The sequence below is a fragment of the Esox lucius genome, chromosome 5 (assembly GCF_011004845.1).
Source record: "Esox lucius isolate fEsoLuc1 chromosome 5, fEsoLuc1.pri, whole genome shotgun sequence".
Taxonomy (NCBI): Eukaryota; Metazoa; Chordata; class Actinopteri; order Esociformes; family Esocidae; genus Esox; species Esox lucius.
The window spans coordinates 34,656,286-34,681,287 of record NC_047573.1 but is presented as its reverse complement, the minus strand read 5'-3'; the positions used below and the strand labels follow the sequence as shown (position 1 = coordinate 34,681,287).

The 25,002-nt window shown below is 43.1% G+C and overlaps 1 protein-coding gene across 1 annotated transcript in view; it reads left to right on the top strand.

Annotated features, from left to right (window-relative positions):
• Nucleotides 1-8,055: 8,055 nt before the first annotated feature.
• prr12a (proline rich 12a) overlaps nt 8,056-25,002 on the top strand; it is a 55,503-nt gene continuing 38,556 nt past the window's right edge. Inside the window, exons 1-6 of the mRNA XM_010897571.5 lie at nt 8,056-8,934; nt 11,650-11,804; nt 17,170-17,334; nt 17,931-22,462; nt 23,162-23,392; nt 23,545-24,229. Coding sequence (XP_010895873.4) covers nt 8,852-8,934; nt 11,650-11,804; nt 17,170-17,334; nt 17,931-22,462; nt 23,162-23,392; nt 23,545-24,229 — 5,851 coding nt within the window. The 5' untranslated portion in view covers nt 8,056-8,851. The remainder of the gene's footprint in view (nt 8,935-11,649; nt 11,805-17,169; nt 17,335-17,930; nt 22,463-23,161; nt 23,393-23,544; nt 24,230-25,002) is intronic.

Genomic DNA, 25,002 nt, shown 5'->3' with positions numbered 1-25,002 from the left:
TTTAAGATTATTGGTTCCAATTGCTGTGTCTTTGTGAGTAGGTGAATGTATGATCTTGATATGTATGGTTTCCACTGTGAAGCATGGATGTGCAATGGAGCTTTGCTTGTGATACTCTCTGTGATTTATTTAGAATACAAAGCATGGCTACCACAGCATTCTGCGGTGAAGCACCATACCATCTGTTTTGCAAATAGTGGGACTATCATTTCTTTATAAACAGGGCCCAATTGTTCAGAAGAAATCTGAGCAGATTTCAGCTTTCGGATTGGATCAAATCTTGAAAATGGGTTGTTCAAAAGAAAAAAAGGATTCTGAAATCAGATTAGATCAAATAATCCAATCTTGGTCCTGATATGGATCTAACCTTCAGTATGTGTTGTTCAAAACATTTCAGTAGGATTGGGATAGCTTAGTTCCATGAAATCTGAATTATCTTGATCCCATCAGAAGGGTGGATTAAGGGTGGATTTCAGGAACAAAATGTAATAAAACTTGAAATTTGTAAGATAATTCAACATTTGCATCATGTAGTATACAGTATATACATTTATTCATATTTTGCCCTTGATTTGTTGCAATGATAAAGTAGACATTAGGCTACCTATTAAGCCTTTCAGAACTGTAAAGTTAAATAAATATTAAAAAAAATCCCCATATCATAATCTCCCAAACAGTTGTCAATATCAAACAAAAGTAATATATTTATTTGAACTATCAATGATCAATCACTGTATATTAATTACAATGACACAAACATCAGAGATGAACCAATCAGAAGTAGTTGCTAACAATTGCATCCCTTATTGCACATCCAGTCAGTCCCTCATTCTGAGAGAATGGCTGAGGTTGGTCTGGGTCTTCAAAAGCCTCAGGTGCATCCTAAACATCATCACAGAGAGGGGCATTGCGCCTGGTAGCGATGTTGTGCAGGACAATACAGGCAAGTGCGATGTTGCACGCTCCCCGTGGTTCCACTCGCAAGTAGTTAATTCATGCAAAGCGTCCCTTCAGAACACCATTTAAACACCCAATTTCACATCTTGTTTTGCAATGAGCAGCGTTGAAACGTGCTGCTGTATATTCAGGTGTGGTTGCTGCAAGAAAAGGGGTCATCAGCCATGGTATGAGTGGATAAGCACTGTCTCCTAATATTATGCCATCGGGTCAGTTGGTTTAGAGCTCGCTGTATAGAGCACTCTCCCTCAGAATACATGCATCATGATCAGATCCAGGCCACTTAACAAAGCAGTTTGTGATAATGAGATCAGCGTCACAAGTTGGATGTTGATGCTGTGCCTCCCCTTTCGGTTGACATACTCCCACTCCCTCTCATGAGGTGCTTGTATATGCACAAGTGCAGTCGATAACCCCAATAGTATTGGGCATGTTCCTTAAACGAAAAAACCTGTGCTTGATCTGGGCAATCTGGTCAACCTTTGGAAATAAAACAAATTGATTGACCAGGCTGGCCAATGCAATTGACACATATTTCACCACATCACTCACAGTTGATTTGTCCACACCTATATTGTCACCAACAACTTGGTAGAAAGTCCCATCTGCATAGAAACCCTGAGAAATGAGGACCTGTTCTTCCACAGACAAACTGTGACTCCTTTCAGGTTCTGCGTTTAAGTTGTGGTCTGCAATGTACTTACTATCAGCATTCCCATAGTGAAACCGAGCATACAGTTCCTCAGTGGTGCATTGCCTCAGTGGTTTTGTACATTCAGTGTTCAGTCTTTGACGGTATCCTCTCCTACCAAACAGTGATGGTGATGGACAATACCTGCCATGTCAGTGCCTCTCTGTAAGTCCTGAATAAGATGACTGTGTAATTTGTCTTTTCCAACACACACCCATTGAACATCACAGCTGATGGGCTGCATGGCTGCATTTCACTGTTACAGAAACCCATGCGTTGTTAGAGGGTGTTAGGTGTCACTAAGCCTCAATAGTAAAACATTTTAATTCAACTAAGGGTGGATTGATTAACCAACAGAAAATATATTTGGGTTGAAATCACCCAGAATGTGAATGCCTGGGGTCTGGCCAGAAGAGGACCATGGAGCAAGTGAGATTTATTTGGAAGAATCGGAAGGCCAGGACAATAAAAGGACCATGCTGCAGCAAAAAACACCCAAATGGGCAACAAGCCCTTTAGGAGAGGTGATTACACAGATGTGGTTCTTGACATTATTGGAGGTGAAAACTCACAAGCTCTGCATGGGATTCAAGGTGTTGTAGGGGACGGTGAGCCCACGATTGTAAAGGAAAGCCAGCCAGTTCCTCCAAATGCAGAGGAACCATTTATTCTCAGAAAATATGTTGGAAGCGTTCTTTGCCAAACAAAGACAATTATGCCTATAAGTCACTTCTTAAACGAGAAACCGAAAGAGCAGAAGACAGATTTGTCTGGCAGAGGAACAAATCACCCTTACCCAACTACAGCAAACCAATACCAGACTTCAGAAGAACTCTGAATGTTCTTTATTTTGTTCACTATATGACATTTAGCCTTCTTATGGTTTAAAACATGTGTTCGAAATATCCACAATGTATTTGTGAATAATGTACATTTGTTTGTTTCTATTTATTTGTTGTGGGTCACACAGTTTAAAAGTAATTGAAAATGAAAGGTGATGTTTTATTGTGCTGTTTTCTTTGTCTTTATATAAAAACATCTAAAGTGACCAAACATTGGCTATTCTACTTGTTTTTTTACATAGGTAGTAGTGTACATTATCACATGTAGTCTAATTTAGTAATTTGGATTTGGTCATTTAGAAAAATGTGTATCTGGATAAGAGGGATCCAATCAAATTTTTATTGAAAAACTGGCACAAAAGTAAGAGGGATTACCTGATCCTGGATAGCAAAACATGGGATTTCCAGATCTGGATCATTCTGATCCAGATTAAACATTTTGAATAACTGGGCCAAGGGGAATGACCCAAAACACACCTCCAGGCTGTGTATGAGCTATTTGACCAAGAAGTAGAGTGATGGTGTGGCATAAGATGACCTGAGGCCTATACTACAAAGCAAGTTCACATGCCCAGGATTTATTTTCGTTAGTTGGCTTCACTAAGCGTAACTACCACAATCCCACATAAGTGATGTCATGACGGTGGTTATCAATTTGTTAAATCAACCTAGGTTTTCCCAGGCCCAATTCCAATGTCCCCCATAAACCTTAAGCCCTGAACCCTCACAGACTTAACTGACGTCACCTGGTAAGTGAGTGAGTGCAAGAGGCTGCAAGGGGTCTAAATGGTAGAAATAGTAATGGGACAGCACTTTGCGACTTTATACTGTTACCGTGACGACCCTGAAACATGTTACACATTATTGTGGGTATTGGACTTTCTATTTTAAGTTTTTTTACTTTCTTCGCGGCCAAGGAATTTAATAGACCGACTGCCTGATTTATATGTCTTGCAGGCTCTTGCCCTAGAGTGGACAGGAGGTAATTGTCAATAACAATCTATATTTGTCAATAATGTACTGTTTTGGGTCAAAACAGTATTGTTAAGCAAAAACTAAAATAAATAGTTGAATATACTAGGTGTGTAATAAGGTGATTACATTCTTCTTAATTCTTTGTTAATTTAGTGCAGTTTACCGTTCTTCTTCTCTTATAAAGAAGATTTTCTGGGATTTTTCTCTCACATCTGGGCTTCCCCTAGTAACCCCTGTGTTTCACGTCACACCGCTATGAACTGTGGGCAATTCCCTCAGGCAAAGTCTGCAGAAGTGCGGACTTACAAAAAGGGTGCATAAAGGGCTCAAAATGTGTGCGAAAGAGCCCTTGCACATGTGACAATTTGACAGTGGGACAGAACTAAGCCATCACAGATTTAGCGAGAACGCGAGTAGTCTACCTAAGGCCCATTTCAATAATTTTAGAGAAATATGAAGCTGGCAAAAAAATTAAATATGCGTAAATCAATACCACTGCCCTGTCGTTAAGGTACAACTATATGACTATAATTACAACAGTGCAACATTACAACATCGGAAAAAGTGAAACAGCAATGTGCATTTTAAAGGACTCCATGTTGGGGAGAAAGATAGCCCAACTATGACTCCTGTCCTGTGTAAATATTTCGATATGTGCTAAAAAGGAATTACCTTTTAATTGTCCAACCTACTGCTTTTTCTGATAACCTTGTGCCGCATTTCCACTGGTGCTTTACCCCGGCACCAGGGTCACATCTGTGATTTATGCTAATGCTGGCTCCAGACTTTCCTGTTCACATTATACATTTGGTACCAAGGACTTGAGAAGGGGCTCAGGTGGGGAGGGAGGAGTAAACTATCAACGCAATTTATTTTTCCGGTTACAAAAAATAAGGCGATATTTTTCATGGCGTTATAAACAATAACGCCATGCTCAGTTGGTTTACAATACAGCGTTTGAACTTATATAAATAAAACAATTTTTTTCCTCAAACTCCTGCGAACGGCTCCTTCACCTACACTCGTAACTGTAAGCCAGTGTATTCATTATTTAGTTTGATAAGTATTTTGTCAAAACTATCTACCTTTAATAGAAGGATTTGGGAGAATTCTGAGGTAATTTTACGTTGTAAAAGGGCCTGTAGGCAACGTCTCGGTCTCAACGCTCCGTTTTTCTATTGACTCAGTGGGATCGTACCACATTCCAACTCTTTCCGTTCTGAATCTTTGCTTCCCTGTACTTTTGCTTCATTTTCTTTATTTTATCCGGGATCTGTTTGTTAGATTGGATGAAAACCATTATGAGAAGCCTAAAGACAAAGCAGATGATACACATCGCCATTCGAATAGCACAACATGCAGCGTTTTCTATTGAGTCAATCACATCGTACCACCTTCAGTCGTTCCAACTATTTCCGTTCTGTGTCTTTGCTGCCCTGTATTATTGCTTCCTTTTAGCAGGGATCCGTTTGTTAGATTGGATGAAAACCATTATGAGAAGCCTAAAGCAAACGATACACATCGCCATTCGAATAGAACAACATGCCACGTTTTCCCATTTAATCACGCGTCAATCTGCAAACCCTGCCCTAAGTCCGTGGTTTGGCACCAAGTGAGAGCCGGGCTACTAGCCATGGACTAGTGGCCGACTGGCCCTGGCCTGTGTCAGTGGAAACAGAAAAAAGTCTGGATTTTAGGGTAAAACCCCAGTGTTTGGCAACAGTGGAAACGCGGCATTGGTGTCCATGTAGGTAATACCAGTATGACCAAACAAAGACTATTCTTATTTTTCCTTTACCTGAACGTTGATGCTGCAGAATGACTTAACAAAATTGGTGCAATCTATGACACCTATCCCTCTGGGGAACACTATTAAAGTAGTCATCTTTAGTTATTGTACCTGCTACATAAAAGCCCTCCTTAATAGACTGCGTGGGCAAGTGGCCTGGGAACACAACACATGTATCAAGTTGCTCTGTCAAAGAAAGAACCACCTTGCGAATTGCGCGGCAGACTGTGTTTTTGCTTAGGTTCCCTGCTTCATACATTATACCCACAGCATACATAAAATTACCCGTAGCAAAAAAACAACACTATCATAGTCTGTGGAACTGTTAATGCACGATATACATATACGTAATTCCCTCTACTGAGAATATATTTCATCAAGATATTCATCAGAGTAAGCCAACGGGTTTTGTTGGTCTCTAAATATTATTGCTTTTCTAAGAGACCATCTCACTATCCGCGCACTGAGCTCCACGGGATCTTCTAAGAATTGTGATGCCATTTTCAACTGAGAAATTATTGGTCAGTAGGCGGTGCTTTTATATGTGTTGATCTGTTATCTCGAATATAACCTGCTCCGGAGCAGTTTAGATGTGCAGCGCAAGTTACCATGGCGATGTAACCCGGTAACAAGTGAACCACCATCGTGACACTGACAAACCAGGGTTCAACCTGAAGATCGCTCGCTAACCCCACATCCTGCTTCGTAGTATGTCTCTGGCCTCCACAATCATCCAATCTCAACCCAATTGGGATGGTTTGAGATGAGTTGGACTGCAGTGTGAAGGAAAATCAGCCAGTAAGTGTGCAGCATATGTGGGAATTTTCCAGACTCTTAGAAAAGCATACCACATGACTATCTGATGAAACTGGTTGAGAGCACGCCAAGAGTGTGCAAAGCTGACATCAAGGCAAATAGTTGCTACTTTGAAAAATATAAAATATAAATTAATTTTGATTCTAAAGGCTACAGTCACTCCCCAGTTCTCATCGATGGCACTGAGGTGGAACGGGTCCAGCTTCAAATTCCTGGGTCTCTACATCTCCAAGGACCTTTCCTGGTCCCTCAACACCTCAGCCTTGGTCAAAAAGGCGCGGCAGAGCCTGTACTTATTGAGGAGGCTAAAGAAGGCCTGCCTGTCTTCCAAGATCCTTGTGAACTTCTACCCCTACAAAATCGAGAGCATTATGACCAACTGCGTCACGGTGTGGTTCGGTGGTTATTTGGTAAACGACTGGAAGGCCCTGCAACGGGTGGTGAAAACTGACCCCCACATCACAGGTGCCCAGCTCCCAGCCATTGAAGACCTCCAGCACAAGCGGTGTCTGCGTGGGGCACATGGCATCACCAGGGATCTTTCACACCCATGCCACAATCTGTTGGACCTTCTCCCATCAGGCAGGCGGTACAGGTATCTCCGTTCTTGCACCAGCAGGTACAGAAACAGTTTCTTTCCATCTGCTGTAACCCTGCTTAACTCTGTGACTTCCCATCACTAACTATGTCCACCCTCTACACTACTGGACTAGTCTGATAAGATTTTTCAGTTCAAGTGTCATTTATGCTATTCCTGTATTTCATTTGAACATACTGACTTGCACCTTAAACTTGCACTTTAACGCTGCCCTCGCTGCACATGGCACATTTAGAAATGCCCCTGTACTTGAATTTTCAATAGTTACACACGTCTACTTCTGGAACCTCATTGCTGCTATCCCTGCATTTCAGTTGCACATGCTACCTTACTCCTTCAATTTGCCTCGACTGCAAATTCAGAATGCCATTGAGAATTTCCACAACTATTTATCTCACTTGTACATACATTACACTTAATAACTGTACATTTTCTGTAAATTTGTGAGTTTTCCACTGCATATTTAGAATTGCCACATGTAATGCATTTGTATTAATTGCACACTTATTCATTCCACTTGTGTATACATATTCTTGTACTTGTACATTTTTCTGCACTTCTCTATTTGTACTTCTGGTTAGACGCCAACTGCATTTCGTTATACTGTATGTGTACTGTTCAATGAAAATAAAGTTGAATCTAATCTAATTAGTTAAACTCTTATTTTGGATACTACATGATCCCATATGTGTTTTGGGATGTAGTTTTTATGTATTTCTATTACACAATTGTGGAAAATATTACAAATAAACAACTAGCCTTGAATTTTAGGTGGGTCCAAGCTTTTAACTGGTACTGTACATAATTTAATTGTAGAAAGGTGGTTTTGGTTTGAATCACTTGTTTGCTATTGTAGTAGAGATGTACACAGAGATACCACTAGGTGGCAATAATTCATCCTGAAAATATTAAGAACCACTGAATTGATTTACTTTCTGAACTTGACTAGGTATATCTAAGGCAAGAGTCTGTATTACTGAAACTGATGGTCTTATTTCAATATCAAAATGTTAACATGGCACATTGTTTTACATAAAAATATAATTTAGAGAACTTTCTGACATTTGTTCCGTGATGTAATAACAGTTTAATTACAATATTCATGAGTACTAATAAAACAATAACTTGGTACTTATATATGTTTTACCTAATAAACGTTGGACTAATAAGACTAGTTTTGATGAATCGGTATCCAGATTTATTTGGTATAATTTCAACAATGACAATATAAAATTAAAATGTGTTTATTATTATGAAATGTTAATTTTGGTAAAAAACTAAACAATACTGTTTGCGAGTAGCCTTCTGTCCACAGCCAGCCCATGGGAACCGGTGAATGGAGGACATCACAGACAGAATGCGCGTGTTTGAGCGAGGGGAGGGAGAAAAGAGAGCAAGCCAGCCGCCTTCAAAAATGGCGTCTTCAAAGGAAAATGACTAAAAATATAAAAAAACGAGGCCTACTTTCTACCGTTTTCATTGCTTTTTATTTTATTTTGTATGATTTCTAGACTTCGCAATATCGTCGTCATCGTTATTTTCTAATGTAAAAACAGAAGGAAGGGTAACAGGCTTTATAAATAGCAATCCAATTTTATTTTGATGCGTCGACAGGGCTAGCTAGCTCCAAGCTAGCCCACAGCAATTTCAGGGTGGGAAGGTATTTTGCATGTTAAAAAACACGATTATATGATATCCTATCTTATCGTTTGATAGTATTTGCAACAGTTGTGAGATATCGATGGTAGCTAATCTTATCAATCGCGGCATTTGTTTTTGTAGTTAAAATAAAGAGGATGCGATACGGCACGAAACGAGGACGCGTTTGATCAAATGTTTCTCTGCATTTTATCGATGATTGATAAATATAAACGTATCATGATTGTGTATAACGTCGTTACAAATTGGCAGTTGTGGAAATGATATTTGGAGAAAGCGAAGGAAAGGAGAAAGACTGATTTTTTTTGAGGTGGTTGGAGTACACCCCCAGACCCCCCTCTTTTTCATCCTGCTTTCTCCTCCCCTCCATTTCTCTTTCAATATGTTATTTCCAATCCGAAGGATTTGCTTATGAAGCGAGAAAATTCGTCTAAAATCGATCACGGGGAAGACTGATAATCAAATTCAGTGAAAACGTAGACTCCCGTTGCTATCGTGCTTGTCACACATCTCTTAAATGCAAAATGGATAGAAATTACACGGGAACAGGGTTCGGTGATTTGGGTGCAGGAGCGGGCTGGAGTTACGAGAGATCGGCGAAAGCAAGGTAAGCATATGATCCAGTCCAGATATTGTTTGCATACTAACTGATATATTGCGCGATTTTCGCGTTGATGTAATTGATTGGTAGGTCATGTGGTCATCGAAATGACATCGATATGTAATGCACCCTGTCCACGCAGCTTCGCGTTGTCATCCAGGTTGTTGCTATTGTGGACAGGGAATGGAACATCCAGTGTGCGTTTAGTGTGGTGTGTGGGCGGGGTGGGGACTAACTAACAGTGCTCTGGAAAATGCATGGAATGCGAATGACAGACTAAATGCGTGGTTTTATGTCGCGGGGGGGGGGGGGGGGGGGGTGTTGGAACATGTCTGTTCCATTTAGAATAATTGCCAGTTTTGATGGACTTAAGCAAAAAATGTGGCATTGTTGTCACAGGTGTAAGAGTTTAGCGTGGCATGCGATGTTTTGAACAATAATTCCTAAAAAGGCTCAAAATTAATCCGGAGCAAGGTTAAAGCGCATAGTGACATCACGAAGCTTTTCAATACCCACCGCCGTGATGGTAGACCAGATATATTATTTACTGCTACTGATATGTTATAGTGATTTTTACATATTGCCAGCACGTCTTAGTTCTCTACAGATACATTATTTGGATTGCTGACTTGCTAGGCCTGCTAATGACAAAAGCTAGCTAGCATGGCTATTTCTCCGGTAATGCTTTTGGCTGCTGCTACGCAAGTTAGTTCAAGCGGTTTAGCACATTTTAAAACCAACTGGTTTGTAATTGGCTATTCTGTTAACCAACGATTTTAGTATGAAAGCTGACACCTTAATTGAAACTTTCGAACCTATGGTACCTAACTGCTTAGTGACGAGTCAAGGCCTTGGATAAACATTTTTTTATCCATACTAACTAGCTGCACAAGACTAGCCTTCGTACAGTACAAGCTAGTGTGTAGATGGCAAGAAACTGGTAATGTTGCATACTACATTCATATTAAAGTACAGTACTATAATTACTTATTTTGAATACAGATGATGCATTTCGCGAACGTGTCAAATGTTATCTTAACTCTACACGAATTCTTGCTTTTGTTTTTAGCGAAATATCACTCGCCTGCCTTTGCAGGCATGCAAGGCCTGGTAGTAGCTACCACAGATGGTGTATAATTGAAGATGCCCCACTCATGCCATTTATCATAAAAATGGTCCGTTCCGTTCTGCTTAAACGGCTGGATCAAGGCTAGGTTGATTGAACTAGAAATAAAAACCACCGAGTTAGATGTCTTCTTCCGTCTAGTAGTACATTTTCTGGCCAGACCGGCAAAACAACATTGAATGCAGGACTGAACTAGAAATATGTCGGGTTAAGTTAATGTTTTCAGCATACTAGATGAATGCACTATTTAGGTATACACTGAGCAAAAATGTTACTGACGAATGCATACAGTAGTGATGTGCAGTTCGTGAACGATTCGTTTTGAATGAATCTTTTTAGTGACTCAGGACTCACGAGTCATTTTTTCACGGGTCATTACTGATCCAAATGAACGAAACGACTCGATTGATTTTAAGTTTTTACTGAACGACTCGACAAGACCCGATTCAGTAGAAAGAGTCGACCTTTCCATCACTAGCATACACTTCATATAAGGATATTAGAACTGTTTAAATCAGTTGAAATAGTAAATGTTGCGTGCAATTTGAGTTAAATACGCCTTGTGCATATGGAAAATTGCTAGGATCTGTTTTTATAATTTAATTCTTGAGATTTGTTTGTACCTAAAATTGGGTATTATACAAACCTGATTCCAAAAAATGTGATGGTGTCTTAAAATGTAAAGAAAACAGAATGCAATGATGCGCAAATCATTTATACCCTATATTCAATAGAAAATAGTATCAAGGCACCAAAAGACTGGAAAAGTTGCGTAATGCTGAAAAACTAAACCTGGTGGAATAGCACACAACTTATTCTGCACTTTTCACAATAGCATGGCTCTGTAGTAAAAAAATCTGAGCGCTAAAGAGACCCTGTTTTGGTTTGAGAACTGTTGAGCAACTGCAATCCAATAACAATTATCTGATTCAACATTATATATCTTTGTAGTATATTGAATGAAATATAGGGATAAATGATTTGCACATCATTGCATTCTGTTTTTATTTGCATTTTACGCTGCGTCCCAACTTTCTGGGGAACAGGGTTGTACATTCGAAATTGTAACTTTTAGAGCGTGGTGAAGGCATATCCTTCCTTGTAGGTGAAATATAACATTGAAGATATAAGCTAAGGTCAAACACTAAGCTCCAATGCAGTCATTTATTTTCAACGAAATTCTGACATCTTAACTGTCTTGGAATAATGGTAAATTATCAGAGACAAGAATTGTTAATGAAGATATTTACAACAATCATTAAGATATAACTTTTAGTATTTATTCTGTTGCGTATGCTTTCCTTGTCACTGATTTTGTGTATTGTGTAATGATATTGTATATTATTGAATTACTTTTGCTATCATGCCATATTTAATTGTTATTATATTAGGTTGGAGATTAATGCATCTAAAGAACCTTTTAATAAGATAGCAATATTTTCACCAAACAACCCACAGTGAATTTACATTTAATTTGCATAGTTTTTGCCTTTGTTGTTTGACAGCCTCTCCCAGAGGTTGCCCTTCATACAGTTGTTGATTAATATAAAAGACAAAAAATTATTCTTGAATGTATGACCTCTTCTGCTTACCAGTCTCGTCTATGGAAGCTCCAGATCATCACATCCTGAGTCGGAACTTCTCCATCGACAAGCCTATGGCACTCCCCACCCTTTGCAGGGCTATGCCACCAATCACCACCCGGCTAGCTCTGGCCAGGGCGGGGCTTGGGGAGCAGGACGGAGTTTGGGTAAGACATATGTCACACTACATATTAGGGATGGGCGCGGATAGTCGGAACACCCAAAATTAATTTAGTATTCAAGTATTTGTGTGTGTATAAAATGTTACCCCCTTTTTCTTATGTATATTTTTTTGGTGTTTGAAATGGTTAGATGCTAACTGCATTTTGTTGTACTGTACTTGTACTGTTCAATGACAATTAATTTGATTCTAATCTAATAAATAGACCTAGGGATGGACCAATACCACTTTTTTTCAGACCGAGTAGAAGTATGAGTACTTATATTTGGGTACTTGCCAATACCGAGAACCGATACCAAGTACTCCAAAATGTTGTCCCCTATAAACATGTTGTGGTTCTCTATGTTAACTTACTTAAGCTTTAACCATTTCACAGTGTGCTCTACCTGATAATATGCTTTACCTTATATAATATATTATTTAATTTATATTTTACCCGAAATTGTTTTATTGCTGCTGCCGCATCTCTATTGTTGCCTGCATGACACTAATGCATTGTGGCAATCGAGTTGTGACAGTTGACTTCTTACCTTGGGTTGTCGCTCAGACAGTAAGTGGCTGTCAAGGTGACAGCCACTTACTGACCGTTAAGTGGCAGTTAAATTTCTCTGACCTCACTCGCTAGCTTGATACACCGAACGTGCAGGACTGGACGTTGTTGCTCTGCTCTGATGCTAATGTGATAGTAAACTGTGCGCGATTCATTGAATCTTTGTATGCTCTGCTATTTAATTTTTCCCAGTGTTGGAGTTAGCGGTTGTTGTGGTTCTGCACTGCTAAAGTTAGCATACTCCTTGAACTTTGCGCTGTGTTTTGTCTAACGATATTTTATTAAATTTCTTGCTTATTTTAAATTAGTGTTTTTCTTTTCCTACTCGACAATTTAGCAGAGCAGAGCTTGTACTCTACTTGTCATTACTGACATCGCCATCTTCCTGCTCTACCAATCTGAGTTCTATATTCTGTGCTAATGCGGCCAGAGGCGACACAACCATTGAGTTTCACTCAATGTTTCCATGACGTGGTATTGGTTCATGGTATGAGCATATTTCTGTGAGTACGAGTACATGAGCCCAGTGTCGGCCCGATCCCTGATACTGGTATCGGTGCATCCCTAAATAGACTTGAATATTATTTTTCAAAATACTATAAAAATTCCAATCAATTTTTTTTACATATGATGATATACCATGACATTTAAAAAAAGTATGTTTTTAAGTCATAGCAGGAACATGTAAGTGTTTGTTGTTTACAATCGTCAATCAAAGTGGTTGTAGTTTGGTGAGGTTCCAGTCAGTCAGAATGACGCACATGTTAGCAAGTGGATGGAAGTTAACTAATTCAAGAGAAACTGAAATATATTTACTGAATTGATGTTACATGCAGAAAAAATATTTGGCCAAACAATGGTATGTAAAGTTCAGCTGTGGAATCGAAAGGCGTTTGAGAGTGCAGAAAATGGTGAGTTAAGCAAATAGCATATAGCTGGCTAGCTTAGCTAACTTGCTGCTCTAGACTCTTCCATCCAATAAACTCAATGTGTTGATAATTATTGTCTTCTAGTTCTGTAGGCGAGTTTTGCGTGTCAACCACATGGCTTCTTCCATACGCATGGCCGGTCTTTCCTCACACGAACAGTCATTGAGCTGATGTTGCATGTGAAAGCCACCCACCGGGTTATGTAGTAGCGCACGTGTTGTTTCGGTAGTTTTTAAAAACATGTATTTCAGTTATTTGAATAATAACACTAATTATTCAGTGTTATTATTGTCCCATACACATCCCTACTTGATATAACTGTGTCCACTTGCCACCGTACAGTGTCATCGTAGTTATACATGAAATGGCAAACTTCTGGCACTAAGGTTGCAGCCATTGACAAATGCATAATCAAAGCATTTTAAGTGGAGGCAGTTTCTATGGAAACCTCTTATGTTGACAAAAAAACTGTTTTATTCTGTACAGGTACACATTTTATTCATAACATCTGTTATGGCCTGCATGTTAAGCCTTTTTTGGTATAATGACACACCTAGACCTATTCAACCCAGTTGCAATTGTAATGCTCAGATATATCTCTATATTGATGGAACATAAAGCCAAAATGGCACATATGCCAGGACATGAATGTACTGTTATACCATCGATTTGTTTTTTGTGCTGCTGAACTTTTATCTTGAAAAGATACAGCATAAAATGTATTGCAACTGGATGCTATATGAATTACATATTTTGCCACCCTTCATAATCAGGGATTTCACTGCTTATAAAACTCAATGGTGGCCACCTTCCCAAAATCTTGCACCACCTCTGTGTGTCAGCGTGGTAAAACTTTATTTTGCATTCATACGCTAAATAGCCTACCACGGATACGGTATACTACCGTAGGAGGAAACTTTTTTCATATGGGCGGTGTTGCCAGATGTGTAGGTTTCCCCAATATTGGGCTATTTTTAATGGACTTGGTGGGTCAATTTACAGAGAGCGTTTGAGCAGATTTCATGGTTTAATGTCAATGATGTGGCAACCTTGCATACAGGACCTTACCGGTCCTGACGTCACGGAGATGAGTAACGTTGGAAAAATATGTGAAACCAAGTTTTCTTTTACACCCAAGCAAGTCAAATTGTTTCTATAAAACTTAACGCCAGAACTACATCCAATCCGCATAACATTTGTTAACGTTTCAGGTGACGTCTAGTAGAATGACATATTTCTTTTCAGTTGAGTTCGCGAATCAAAGATGACTGGTGAAAAGTTGATTTTATTAGGGTTTGTAGGCTACTGTCCCCAACAACATTTTATGTGCATTATACAGTGTAAAAAATATACAATTCACATATTTAAGTCACTGACATTATAAATGAACGTGAAGACACTGAATGAGCACAAGCAGCATAGCCAAGTAGCCTATACAGCTGAAGGAAGTTGAGAGAGGAGGATAAGTGATATGGCATCAAGGAAAAAACAACTCAATAAGGCTGTAATATCTAGGCTGTAATATATACAGCACTAATATGTTTTTAATGCAAGTCAAATTTACAAAAACATAGTATAACAACAAAAATGGACAACATTATTATTATTATTGACTGTGATTAATTATGAAGCTTGAGTGACTTCATCTTCTAATAAACATAGTTTTGATGCTCAATTGCAAAATGTTTTCAGGTGGCTCAGACATAATGAAGAGGGATTGATATGATAGAAACATTGTGGAGCCAATATAATTGGGGGCTTAGGGAAATAGCCAAGCAGAAACTATAGACTGGATGCACTTTAATCTTAATATTTTCACTATTGATAATTCCTCTGCTTTTGTTGTCAAATAGGGTTAACTAAAATAAATAAATAAATAAAAAAGAAGAATGTAAATTGTAATATGTTATGCAATAAATTCAACGTTTTTATTTAAAAATGTAGTTAACAACCTCAGTAACATTTTAGTATAAACAATTAGGCTGGATATACTTTTACTCGGGAGACATTCAGATTCAGAAATACCATAACATGTTATGCAACATGTTAAATGTTTTCTAGCCATAACAAAATACAAAATGTATCACCTTTGACTAATTTTCTGCCAGGATAATGGGAGGAGGTTCTTGCAACCTCAGATACTAATGTCCATGTTTGTTTTAATCAAAATAATTTAAATTAGTTACATCAATAATTGCTTCAACTTTGACTGTCATTGTTTATAATACAAGCCTTAAATGCAATACCAGTACTTTTTATGTAGACAGTGAGAAATAGTTTTTGATGTGTTGTTCCTTAATTTATTTTGTCATACCCCAAACAAACGAAGTTTACAAGCTTGTTCTGCTGCAATGTTTGTAAACCATAATAATTTTAACTGACACTACAGTTAAAACTATAGTGCTGTACATTAATGAAAAGCTTTAAAATAATATTATCACCCTAGTGATGATGAATCAGTGCCTCAAGAAATATTCCTATCTGTCTACAAATTTTGTGAGCTCATTCAAATGTTTAGCCTACCCAATTTAAATTTGCATGACGGCTCATCCTGAAATTAATTTCACTGTTCAATTGATAAATCCGTACATTAATTATGAATCGTCATCCTAGAAATTATTTACACTGACCAAATGAGGGCCATTGTTAAAAACGTTTTTGAGCGATTGGATCATCATGTAGGCCAGTTTCGGGGACTATTCAGAATGTTTGCATTTTCAAAAACCTCAGGGAGAGAAGCTAATCCGGACTTGTGGAGAAGAAGCTCTAGTTTGGTTTGGCCCGAGCATTGTGAATGTCTAGTCAGGCTTTATGATAATACCAAGCGTGCCGCACAAGCCCTGAAAAGTGAAGCCAAAACGTCTCGATCTCCCCTGGTGAGTGGTCCCAGTATAGGTCATAAACCCCGCCCTCCCCATGTTATTCAATGGGACGCGAGACCAACTAAACAATTAAATTACCCTTCAAATATATTTTTTCCGAAGCTGGTTTCTGTCATTTACTGTAGTTTGTATCACGCTAATGTAAATTCAAGAGTTTGTTTTTAAAATAAGTTGGTTTTTAGTTAGTTATTTAATGCTCTAAAAACGGTGGTGTGACGTCGTGATTGACAGCTATCTGAGCCGAGGAGCCACTGAAGCACCATCAGGCTTTTTTCGCGATCTTCGGAGGACTGAGGAAATTGGAGCTTTACATTTAATGTCTAAATTTCTATAATTGATATAATTTCACACGGACATAATGGGTTGTTCTGCAGTACATTGTGCTAACCGATCTGGCATTTCCAATCGATCTTTGAATTTTTTTCAGTAAGTTAAATTTATAAGCTATTTAATTAGTAAATAAATGTAATGGGCTAGCTAACGTTAGCTAAAAGACAACAAGCCTCGTTAATAGCCATGTTAATAGCTAGCAGGTGATCGTTAGCTAGAAGTTACCAATTATTTTTGTATTAGCCCTATTCTAAATTAAGGTTAAACATGATGTAAGTTAGGCTATAACATATCGTCTAGGTTTAACAAGCAAAGGTTGTACTGTACTTGGACTTGCGATTGATTACGGTATGCGCATTCTGCGAGGGAGAGTGAGGGCGGGGCACAGGGGTGGGGCCGTTGATTTCGCGGCTGTACGGCTTTACTTCCTGCTCGCTACTGCGCATAACTACTGCGCAGAACTGGTCCCAAGATCGCTATCTGCGCAGACGCAAGTCCAAGATGTCAGCGCCGTATCGGGACACTGGCGGCTTCAGTTTTCACCAATGGAAAAGAGCGAAAGGGCGTTGTCCATTTTTTTTACAGTCTATGGATAATACAAGTCACAGATTTAACACACAATTCTTAATTGCATTTCAATTCATGTGTTTGACTCATCAGGCCTTTCTGGACTATTTGACACCGGTTTGCACCACGCCAGCCCCTCTGGTGCAGACGCCTCAGTCATGAACCTGATCTCTGCTCTGGAATCCCAACGGGGTCCCCAGCCTCCACCTTCCGCCTCCTCCCTGCTGTCCCAGTTCCGCACGCCGTCATGGCAGACAGGTGGGCATGTGACCAGACCTGTGTTGTTAATGTGCCAAAGTTGAAAACATGGTTGCAAAAGTTGATATGACATTTCACCCTACAAGCTTTGTTGAAATGTCATTCATATGTGAGTATCGTAGCACCTCATCTGATTCTGTGATTATCGTCAGTGTTGCGTTGATTATCTTGCAGATTGGATTGTCTATCCTTTTACATTTTAAAAGGTATGCTTTAAGAATTTGACATTGGGACTTTTTGTCTTCCTCAGTGTCATAAATGTGGGGACCACATTTTTATTCTTCATCCAGTATGTAGGAAGTTAAAAGTAGTTTTACAAACCAATGCTAAGCATAAGAACTGAAAGTATATTATATCCTGGTAGCATATACCATGACCTCCCAGTAATTGCGCAAAAGCTGGTTAGTAGTAGCGCTAGTTGGCACCTTCCTTCAAACTGCATGCAGAGGTAATCTTTAGTTTATCTGACTTTGCAGTCAAAAAAACAAAATCCCAAACACCTTGAGGGGTGAAGTCATGTTGATCTATTTTTTTTTCTGTTAATTTAATACCCATATATTCATTATCGTCCTCTTGTCTCCATCTGACTCTGACAGCGATGCATACCCCGGCACCTGCTGAGCTTTTCATCTCCGGGGCCCTTCCGGGCTCGGGCTCCTTCCCTTCTTCCTCAGCTCTCTCGGCCTATCAGCACCCAGCTTCCTTCTCTAGTCGCTCTTTCCCCACCCTCCAGGACACGCCCACATTCAGCCCCACATCTAATGGACTACTATCCCCCCACGACCCTCTGCTGCACATTAAGGGTCCTTCCCAGTCCAGCCTGGGCTTCGACCGTCTCTTGTCCTCACAGGGTGCTTCTGCCTACCGAGGAAGCCAGGATCCCACGGGTGCCTCGTCGGCCCAGGCCTCATCTGCGCGCCACCTCCAGTCCCACCAGTTCAACCTGCTGTCCTCCCAGCTGCAAGACCAGTCCTCTCAGTTGTACAATGCCTCTGTGTTCTCATCAGCTCAGGCTCAAGCTCAAGCTCAGGCTCAGGCTCAAGCTCAGGCCCAGTCTAACTCGGCCCAGGAACGAGCTGTGCCCCGACAGGACAGCGTGATCAAGCACTACCAGCGGCCTACGCCATCCCAGTCCCAGCTCTCCTCCTCGGCGGCCCATTCCTTGCAGCATTATCTCAGTTGCGGGGGGCCCGGGTACCAGCAGATAGCTCACCACCGACACACTGGGCTCTCTTGCAGTCCTTTGGGTGACCAGAGCCCCTCCTCGGACCCCAAAGGCTCTTCCCGAACGGAACAAAGTTACCGGCCCATCATTCAGCCTCCTTACTCATCCTCTGCCCCTACTTCAGCAGCAGCAAAAGGCGGAAAGGCCAACTCTAGCAGTGGCTACTCCTCAGCCAGCTCGGCGTCCTCCTCTCGCACCCCTCACACGCCCCCTTCGGCATCTTCCTCTTCTTCAACCTCCTCCTCTTCCTCCTCCGCGTCTGGGGCTCACCCTTCAAACTCCATTCCTCCCTCCAGCTCAAGCTCGGCTCCCTCTAGACAGCAGCCTCCCCCTCAGAGCGCTTCTGTTCCCCCTGGTCCCCAGCAGCCCGCTCCTACCTCGTCTACTTCTGCCCAGCATTCCTTACCCAAACACAGCCTCTCAGGCTATGGCTCCCCTGTGCCCTCTGTGAAAACTCCTGCTTCTGCTCTCACAGGCCAAACACCACCGCAACAGCAGACCCAGTCGTACTCGCCCAGCCAGCCCCCTCAATCCCACCTTCCCCAATCCTATGGTGGCTTCAGCTCCCCGCAGGCACAGGACCTGAGCTCAGCTGGGGGAGGAAAAGGATATGGGAGCTTAGGAGGCCGAAGCCAGTCGTACTCGGCAGAAGTGGTCTATGGGTCTGATTCAGCCTATGGGTCTCTCCCCTCCTCTCTGGGTGGAGCAGGAAGTCCATCGCTAGGTTATGGTCCTGGCCACTCCCCTGCCCTTTTACGTTCGGGTGGATCGTCTGGGGGTGGGGCATCTGGGGGCGGTGGTAGCAGTAGCTCAGGAGGTGGGAACTCCGGCTCAGGAGGAGCCGGTAGCAGTATGGCCAATGAGAGAGGAGGTGGTAGCGGTGGAGGTTCTTACCATATCCCTGAGTCGAGCCCATCCCCGTCAGCCAACTCTGGGATCGCCCGTCCACGATTGCACTCCCCTGCCCCTTCCTGCCCAACCCAGTCACCGGGAGGAACAGGCTCTAACAAATACATCTCCTCTGTCCTCTCACCCACCTTCATGTCCTCCCCTCAGGGCTACCCCGACACAAGAGGCCCTCGGTCCCAACCCCAGTCCTACCATCCTACCTCCACCAAGACCAAGTCTGACCCCAGTGGCATACTAGGTGTGGGCTCCCAGAGGTCTCAAGAGGAAGTGGATGATGAAGACTTCTTGATCCAACACCTTCTCCAAGCCCAGGCCAGTCCCACACCCCAGGTCTCCCACCACCACTCCCAGCAGCAACAACCTCAACAGCAAACTCAGCAGCAGGCACCCCCGCAACCTGTCCCCTCCACCACGGATGGTGGCAAAGGACTGTCATCCTATGAACTGGGCAAGAGCTCAGAGGAGAGGTACCACCTCCAGAGTGTCATCCGCACCCACAGCGCCACTTCCAGCGCTGGCACCGGATCAGGCGGGGCAGCCACGGGCCTGGACAACCAGCTGGAGATATCTCTAAAAAAACAGCAACATCAACAGCAGCAACAGCAACAGCAGAGGAATGACAGAGGAGGTGGCAGCCGGAGTGGCGGGGGAGGTAGAGCAGGTTCTGAGCAAAGCCACCCTCACCTCCACCACCATGACTCCTTGGGGTCAGTGGTTCACTACAGCCGGGGCGACCCCTACTCCCAGCACTCCCTGGGCCCCCAACACCCTCCACACCCTCAGCAGCACACTGCTTCGCATGCTCACCTTCAGTCCCACGCTCACATGGAGCTGCAGAAGAAGCCGCAAGAGCATTCAGACCTGGTGTACCCACGGAAGACCCCCGAGGCCCAACAGCAGCAGCATTCTCAGTCTCAAGCTTCAGCCTCCCTCATGGATTCCCCCACAGACCAGTCCCGCCAGCCACCCCACCTTCTCCAGTCTGTGTTGTCCCACACCACCCGCAACAAGATGGAACCCCATCAGCAACAGCAGCATTCAGTAAATCAACAACAGGCTATGATGGATGGAGCTGGAGGACGAATGAGCGCGAGCAAACACCAGCCTCCAACTCAGCAGGCCTCCCAGCTTCAGCTACAACTCCAGTCCCAGGCTTTGGAGGCAGCTGCAGTGACTGCTCACTATAGCCACGCCCCTCCTCAGCAGGACCAGAGTCAGGCCAAGCAACAACAGCAGAGCTCGGTGGCATCCTCCCTGGACATGCTGGAGCGCTCACTCTCCCAGACGTCCAGTACAGATGGTGGTGGAGTAGAGGAGAGAAGAGGAGGTGGTGCAGGAAGAGGTGGAGGGAATGGTGACCGCCACAGGCAGCAGCAGCAAGAGCAGCAGCAGAGGCTCTCGTCTCACCTCCCATCCCATCACCCACAACACTCTGCCTCTGAGCTCCACTCATTCCTTTCTGAGCCCGACTTGGGCTTATCCACCCCCTCTCACGTCCATCACCTGCCCCAGCACCTCCAACCGCAGCAACACGCCAACTCGCACCACCAGCAGAGCCACACGGGGCACCACCCCCACTCCCAAAGCCACGCTCATCCCCAGTCCCACCACATGCCCCCCCCCTCAGGTTCTAACCACCCCCAGCAACAGGATTCTCAGTCCCACCAGTCTCAGCTTGCCTCGGGTCAGCAGGTCCAAATGGACCAGCAGCAGCGCTCCGAGCAGCACCCGTTCGACACAGTCAGCCCTGTGGAGAAAAACGGCGGACAGAGCCAACAGAGCCAGAACCGCTTTGTGCCGCTCACATCCATCTGCTTCCCAGACTCGCTCCTGCAAGACGAGGACCGCTCCTTCTTCCCCGGCATGGAGGACATGTTCTGCTCGGATGACTACTCCAAGTCCAGCTGTGCCGGAGGTGGTGCTGCCCCGGGGCAGGAGGAGATTAATCAAGACGGTTCAGGAGCAGGCCATGAGGAGGCCATGAAGGCTAATTCAAGTGGGGGAAGTGGTGGGGGAAGTGGAGGAGCCGGCTATGATATGTTAGGCCACCACAGCAGCAACCAGGGCTACGGGCAGTACTGCCATGGTCTCCCCGAGTCAAACAATAGCACCATGCATCTGGACCTGGATACACTCAAGACCCACGAGCTGCCCTCCACAGTCAATACGGAGCAGCTGGGCCTAATCCAGTCGCAGGGCCCTGGCATAGGCATGGGTGGCACTGGCCCGGGGAAATTGTCCTTGGGTCCGGGCGGGGGATCTGGTGCAAGTGGCACCGGCCCCGGAGGCCTCACCTCTCCCATATTTTGCTCCTCACGCCCCAAGAAGCTCCTTAAGTCGAGCTCGTTCCATCTACTCAAGGAACGCCGGGACCCTAACACGCTGCCCAAGAAGAGCTATGCACAGGAGTACGAGTTTGAGGACGACGAGGACAAGGACAACCAGCCAGCAGACATCCGCCTGAACAGCCGCCGGCTCCCCGACCTCCTCCCTGACCTGGTCTCCAGCTGCCGTAAGACTGGCGGTGTAGGTGGGACCGGAGGAGGTACGCTAAGCCCCCTAATGGGCGACTTGGACTTCTATCACTCATCCGGGTACCCCTCCCTCGGCCCCTCTCCCCAGCTCCTGCCTCAGGACGGGCCTAAGAAAAGGGGTCGCAAGCCCACCAAGCCAAAGAGAGAGGGGCCACCAAGGCCCAGGGGTCGACCTCGCATTCGCCCGCAGCCCGAGCAGCACACACCCCGCGGAATGATGGGTGCTGAAATGGGTGTAGGAGGCACTGGTGCAGGAGGCGGGTATGGAGGTGGATTAGATGGCAAACGGGGCAGGGGCCGTGGTGGTGCAGGAGGAGGCAGGGGGAGAGGGAGGAGAGATGACATGTTTATGGAGATGACTGGAAAGGAACAGATGCAGCAACACCACCTTCAACAACAGCATCAACTGCACCACCCGGGTCCACTGTCACAGCACCAGGAGCCCATACCAACTCTTAAGGTGTGTGTGGATACATTTAACTTCAGTTTATTTATCCCCAGTGGGAAATGTAGATGTCATAACAGATTTTTTTTATGGTAGGGATACGTTGGCACGTGGGATCAGTGTTGCAGCAGTTTATTAGGTAACTACTTGCACTGGTTCACGGGAGCATAATCAGGTCAGTTAGAATCCAGTCTGCAGTTGATTACAAAAAAGAAACGTTGATTACAACCTGTTAAATCATCATATTGCCCCAAAGTCCTCAAACATTATCTTTCATCTTATGTATAAACCATCTAGTTTACATTATACCAGATTACTTTGTTTTCTACCTGCTTTCATTGTTTGCAAGCAGACCTAATCTCCCACTCTTTATTTTCAACACTTTGCTGACATTTTTATACACCACAGCAATATATATATTTTCCTTTATGCAGTACTTGATGTTATCCGATATTTTCCGATATCGAAGGAAGCTTAATGTCAATATGAAACCACCATATATCTGAATTTACACAGTCAGTGACATGGTATGCAAACACATCTAGAGATTTTTTTAAGTAAATACAACTTGTTTTCAATTTATATAACAGGAAAGCACGTGAAAGTGTGTGAATATGAAAGATATTTTAGTTTATTAACAATCTGACAAAAATAAATGTATTGTACCCATCTTGGTGTTTAACTGACATTTTCATTTTCTTTTTTCTGTCATAGATTAAACTACCTGTAGGCTCCATGTCCTCTTCTGACGCCTTGCTGAGGACAGACTCTCTATCTGGCACGGATCCTGCCCTTTCTGATGGCTCGGTGGGCTCTGCTCCCTCCCTTGGCCTGAGTCCGGGGCTCCCGTGCGGAGGGGCAGATTCCAGCAGGACCCAGGAGAAGAGCAAGCAGAAGAATCAGATCCTGAATGACGGCGTGGATGGAGAGGGGATGGATGGAAGAGTAAGAGATTAACTCTCAGTCAGTTGTCAGAAAAGACAGTTAATCCTGTATGTTCTATGTGACTAAATCTGTTTCTCTTTTATCTCACACTCTTTTCTGTCCATCTCTTTTCTTCCTCTGTTGTCTGTCCTCTTTCTGTCTTTGATGAAAAGGATTCAGAATCCAAGGCAGGTTTCATGGCCTCATTCATGGACTTCCTCAAGTCGGGAAAAAGACCTCAGGGCTTGGATATGCCCTTGGGAATGGAATCAGGAAACGGTGACACATCCCCTCTCAAATCTGGAGGTCTTCGTCCCTTGTCCCCAGCACCTCCTCAATCGGTGCCCCCACCGCCGTTCGGGGACAGTGATGGCAACAGCAGCCTTGCTCTGGGCGGCTGCCCAAGCCCCTGCAAGCGCACCCTGGACGATGAGCTAAAGAGAAACCTGGAGACATTGCCATCATTTTCATCGGATGAGGAAGACTCAGTGGGGAAGAACCAGGACCTGCAGAAGAGCATCTCATCTGCTATCTCGGCTCTTTACGACACACCGCAGTTGGCGTCCCTCCAGCCGCCCCTGCCTCCACCTTCACCACCTCAGAATCAATCCAGCCAGGACCCGCTCACACCGCCCGCCCTACAGCCACCAACCCTCAGTCCCCAACCCCAGTCGCACACCCCCCACATGGAGCCCCAGGCGGCAGAGCCTGCAGTGCTACAGCGAGAGGACCGGCAGATGGAGGAGAATGATGTCGTGGAGGAGAGGGAGACAGGAGAGGGTGAGGATGAGAGTGAAGTGAAGGACATGGATGTGGAGGAGCCAGATTTGGAGATGCTAGGTGCCCCTAAATTGGAAGGTAAGAGAAATGTTAGGCGGACCCAGATCACTTCCATTATATTGTGTTGTCGATGAGACTGCTGCTGTTCCAGCAGTTTCCTCCATCTATTAAATAAAAAATCAGTGGTTCTTATCTGGTTTTCTTTGGGAACCTAAATTATTATTCAGCTAAATCATCACAATTCAGATAAATACTTTATTTTTCCATTTCCATTTTGTGACTCAATCATCAAATAATGTTAGTTTTTTTTTAACCATACATGTTTAAAAAATTGCTATTTAAAAAAAGATTGTAACCATTAATTAAATTAATTTGCAGACCAGTGTTTATGTGGCAAGTTATTATTTAGTCTAGTCTTAGTCATTTTGACGAAAATATCTACAACTTGGTCACATTTTTCTCATTTGAATAATGATATAATTTAGCTATTTTCGAAATAACGAAAACATTTGGCCTTTTTAGTCAACAAAATGCCCTTCATTTTCTTTGTCATGTTTTAGTCAAATCTGATTTATGTTCTCATTAACCCATATCAAAAAAAAAACACTAACTTGAGGGATAATTGAGTGAAATTAACTCCTACCACTCACCAGTTGCGAATAAAGTTGGCTGTTAGTTCAACCTTAACAGCCACTTTTGCGGGTAGCTAACAAGCTTATGGGAACACAACTGTTTACTGCAAAAAACATTATCCAACCAAAGCTCTACTTCAAATTTTCCGAGGATACATTGCACAACTTCAGTCAAAACTTGGTTGTGCACCTAATGTTACATATTTGCATGATTTTTAT